At 59.0% G+C, this 3831-nt stretch overlaps 1 protein-coding gene across 1 annotated transcript in view; it reads left to right on the plus strand.

Annotated features, from left to right (window-relative positions):
- Positions 1–84: 84 nt before the first annotated feature.
- MNEG_8987 (dynein heavy chain) overlaps positions 85–3831 on the plus strand; it is a gene marked incomplete at both ends in the record, with an annotated part of 11891 nt that continues 8144 nt past the window's right edge. Inside the window, 11 exons of the mRNA XM_014042541.1 lie at positions 85–144; positions 388–486; positions 628–762; positions 978–1038; positions 1272–1360; positions 1561–1630; positions 1893–2019; positions 2151–2301; positions 2620–2751; positions 2976–3082; positions 3302–3434. Coding sequence (XP_013897995.1) covers positions 85–144; positions 388–486; positions 628–762; positions 978–1038; positions 1272–1360; positions 1561–1630; positions 1893–2019; positions 2151–2301; positions 2620–2751; positions 2976–3082; positions 3302–3434 — 1164 coding nt within the window. The remainder of the gene's footprint in view (positions 145–387; positions 487–627; positions 763–977; positions 1039–1271; positions 1361–1560; positions 1631–1892; positions 2020–2150; positions 2302–2619; positions 2752–2975; positions 3083–3301; positions 3435–3831) is intronic.

The following is a 3831-nucleotide window of genomic DNA, read 5'->3' on the forward strand; positions in this document are numbered from 1 at the left end:
TTCCCAGGCTCATTTGTGATCAACCCCCGGCTGCAGCGGCTCTTTATGACACTCGCGGTGACGTTCCCGGGCCAGGACAGCCTCATGCGCATTTACGGCACCTTTCTCACGGGCCACCTTGCACGCTTCAAAGAGGACGTGCAGGTGGGACAGGGTTTGGTCTGTGATGAATGACTGCTTGGTTTGACCTCCAATGTAGCAATGACGCCTTTTGCATGGAGAGGCGGACGGTCAGCCTGTGCATTCCATTACTCAGAGCATGAACGGCAAAGCTAAGGCTGCCTAGGCTGAGCGGCGGGGCACGTGGGACGCACTCCTTTGGACAGCCGGGGTTTACTGCTGGGCTTGGCTGATAAATTCCGTGCTGTGACGTGTTCACGCGTGCAGGAGATGGGCACCAAGATTCTCCAGGCCGGGCTGGCGCTGCACGAGCGCGTGTCCAGCACCTTCCGCAAGACGGCTGTGAACTTCCATTACGAGTTCACGGTGGGGGTGGGACAGGGTTGTTGGTGTGCTCAACGAGAACACCTGCAACAGACTGGAGCCCTACAAGAGCAGGATCTGCATTATGTTTTCACATGGCATCACGACGCTTCCCTGCCAATCGCCCAACCCTGCCATGAGCAGGTGCGCCACCTGGCCAACGTCTTCCAAGGGTTGCTGATGAGCAGCCCCGACGTCATCAACAGCCCCACCAAGTGGGCCAAGCTCTGGCTGCATGAGAGCGAGAGGGTCTATGCAGACAGGCTGGTCTCACAGGCGGTGCGTGCCAACAAGCATATTATGAAGCGGCTTCCAAATATCCTCACCTCTGCTGCTGTGTGCACCAATGGCCAGGCCCATTGCTTGGGGCCGGCTGCGAGTGTCCGCATACCGCGCAGCCCCTGTCGTGCACATACAAGGGAATCACTATCACACTGTGTCATTCCCTGCCTCTCATGAGGTTGATCTGCCTCCCCCTCACATTACAATCTCAGGACCTTGACAGCTACAACAAGTCAGCCGTCGCCATCGCCAAAAAGTATCTTGCGCTGCCAGGTAAGGGGACTACTGGGGACAGGACTGGAAGGAATTCTATTGCTCTGACGAATGCTCCGGGTGCCTGATATAAAGTAGACAGTTAAGCCATGGCCGTCAGTTCCTGCTGGCGAGACACCCCAACGCACAAGGCCCCCTCAAATTCTAGCTGTCCGTCTTGCACATTAATTCAAAGGCCAATGCAGGGATCAGCCAACATGCCTACCGCCCAATCAACCCTTTCCACCCGTCAGATATTGACGAATTTTACCGCAAGAAGGACCCCCGGCCCCTCATGTTCTCACACTTTGCGCGCGGCATGGCTGACAAGACCTACGACGAGGTGGGGGCTGCGCCGCCCTTCCCCATGGCTGCCTGCATTGCCTCTTCACCTCCACGGCAGGCTAATGACCTGGCAGCATGGACAGATGTCGAGTGGACTTGAGGAGTGGGTGCTTTGTTCTGAATTGATATTTCCCGATCCCTCGTACCGATCGACGTGTGCTCTTATTCTCCCTGGGCACCTCCTCGCAACAACCCCAGGTTCCCGACTTCCAGCACCTGTACAAGGTGCTGACAGAGGCCCTGCTCGAGTACAACGAGACCAACGCGGGTGGGCACTGGGTGGTACCCGTTCCTGCGTGCTTGGTCCCCGCACTTTTGTGTTTATTGTGTGAAGCAATTCCCAAAAGCACGAGAGGGCGTCTGTGAACGTCAGCAGACCAGGCAGCCCCGTCCTCCGCCTCCCTTGCTGAAAGTGCCTGCCATGGCCTTGCCATCAGCATCGCTGATGCCTTCCATCCACTAGGCTATGCCTTAAGCCTGGACCACAGCTGAACATCCCTTTCACCACCAATCCATCACGGCCGCTGCAGTGATGGACCTGGTGCTGTTTGAGGATGCCATGAAGCATGTGGCCCGCATCAGCCGCATCATCTCCAGCCCTGGAGGGCACGCGCTGCTGGTCGGCGTCGGTGGCAGCGGCAAGCAGAGCCTGGCCAGGTGGGCACAGGGGTTCATGGCCCGTCTGGCCGACTGCAGCTGCCGCTGTTGCAACCGCCTTCATTGCATCTGCCAGAACCGCTAGCATGTGACGGCAATCGATACTCTGTGCACCCCGTGTCCCACACCAGGCTGGCGGCGTTCATCTGCGGCTACAGCACCGTGACCATCGTGATCAGCGGCAACTACGGCCTCAACAGCTTCAAGGAGGACCTGCAAAAGATGTACCGCCGCGCCGGCCTCAAGGGCGAGGGCCTGCTCTTCCTGCTCACGGACAGCCAGGTGATGGCGGACGGTGGTACTTTCGGCCGCCCACCTGCTGGGACGGCACCAGGGGGTGCACGATGGATGGGTTGAGCGTATTCTGGGCAGGGTTGCTTCAAGGCCCTGCTGTTGGTCATGTGTTCTCTTGGGTTCAGTCACTTCGCTCTCAGCAACATTTGCAGTGCAGCAACGGGGTTGTGAACCTTACCTGGGGCAACATTACATACACACACACGCACGCACGCACGCGCGCGCGCGCACGCGCGCGCACACACACACACACACACACACACATCCCTGCACTCATGCCTATGCCACCCGCCATTGCATCCCCAGATTGTTGACGAGCGCATGCTCGTGAGCGTCAACGACCTGCTGGCCAGCGGAGAGATCCCGGAGCTGTTTGCGACAGAGGACCGCGACGAGATCGTCAACGCGATGCGCGGGGAGACGAAGAGCCTGGGGCTGGTCGACTCATCAGAGAATTGCTGGGCCACCTTCATAAACAAGGCGCGCCGCCGGGGCGACGGGGGATGGATAACACAGGGATGGAGGCAACTTTGGGGCGCCTTGACGCAGTCCGCATTTTGAGGTCGTCCAGGTACATGCCTTTGGTTGACAGTGGGTTGCCTTGGTGGTCGTGCACGCGATGATCATCTTCCAGAAACCTGCCACGTGGCTGCCCAGCGCAGGTCAAGGCCAACCTGCATGTGGCGTTCACAGCTTCACCTGTGGGCGAGGCTTTCCGTGTGCGCAGCCAGCGCTTCCTCGCCACCATCAACTCCACGGTCATTGATTGGTAAGCAACAGCGGTGTACAAGGACACGCATCAACAAGGAGTCGTGAGCCTGCTGCTGATTGAGCCGTGCCCACACACACATCGCAGACATCCAGGCCCCTTGCTATCTGCATGAAACTTTGCACAACAGGCCGCTCGCGGTCATGCAGCCTCCCTGCCTCGCAAACGTATTCCCCCTCTTTACATATCCCAACCCTTTCTCTCCCGCCTTCTACCCAGGTTCCAGCCGTGGCCGGAGGCGTCCCTCCACAGTGTGGCCCGCAAGTTCCTGGACGAGTGCGACCTCGGCTCAGACGCCACGCGCGCAGCTGTGGTCGAGTTTATGCCCTTCGGGTTCGCCGCCGTCAACAAGGTGGGGCCTCAGCATCAAGCACGGGGAATGGAGGGTGCATTGCTGCAAACCAAGAGGCGCAAGTGAGCAATGCTCCAGCAGTTGCCGGTCTTGGTGCATAGCGAGGTGCTTGAATTGGCCGCTTGCACATCGTCACCGCACCCATCAAAACCTTGAATCGCAGGCATCCAAGGTGTTCTATGACGTTGAGCGGCGCCACAACTACACAACGCCAAAGGTTTGCTGGCATGGGATCGCCCAACGCCTCTGCGATTGGTGGTGCATAAACCATCGCAACTTTGTAAGCGCGCACTACCCGCATCTGTCCTCGCCCCACCTACGACCCACCCTCCCTGCCCGACTCCCCCACACCACTGACACACACAACCCCTTCTGCATTGTTCACCCCACCCCACCC

This window comes from Monoraphidium neglectum (genome assembly GCF_000611645.1).
Source record: "Monoraphidium neglectum strain SAG 48.87 unplaced genomic scaffold scaffold01777, whole genome shotgun sequence".
Classification (NCBI taxonomy): domain Eukaryota; kingdom Viridiplantae; phylum Chlorophyta; class Chlorophyceae; order Sphaeropleales; family Selenastraceae; genus Monoraphidium; species Monoraphidium neglectum.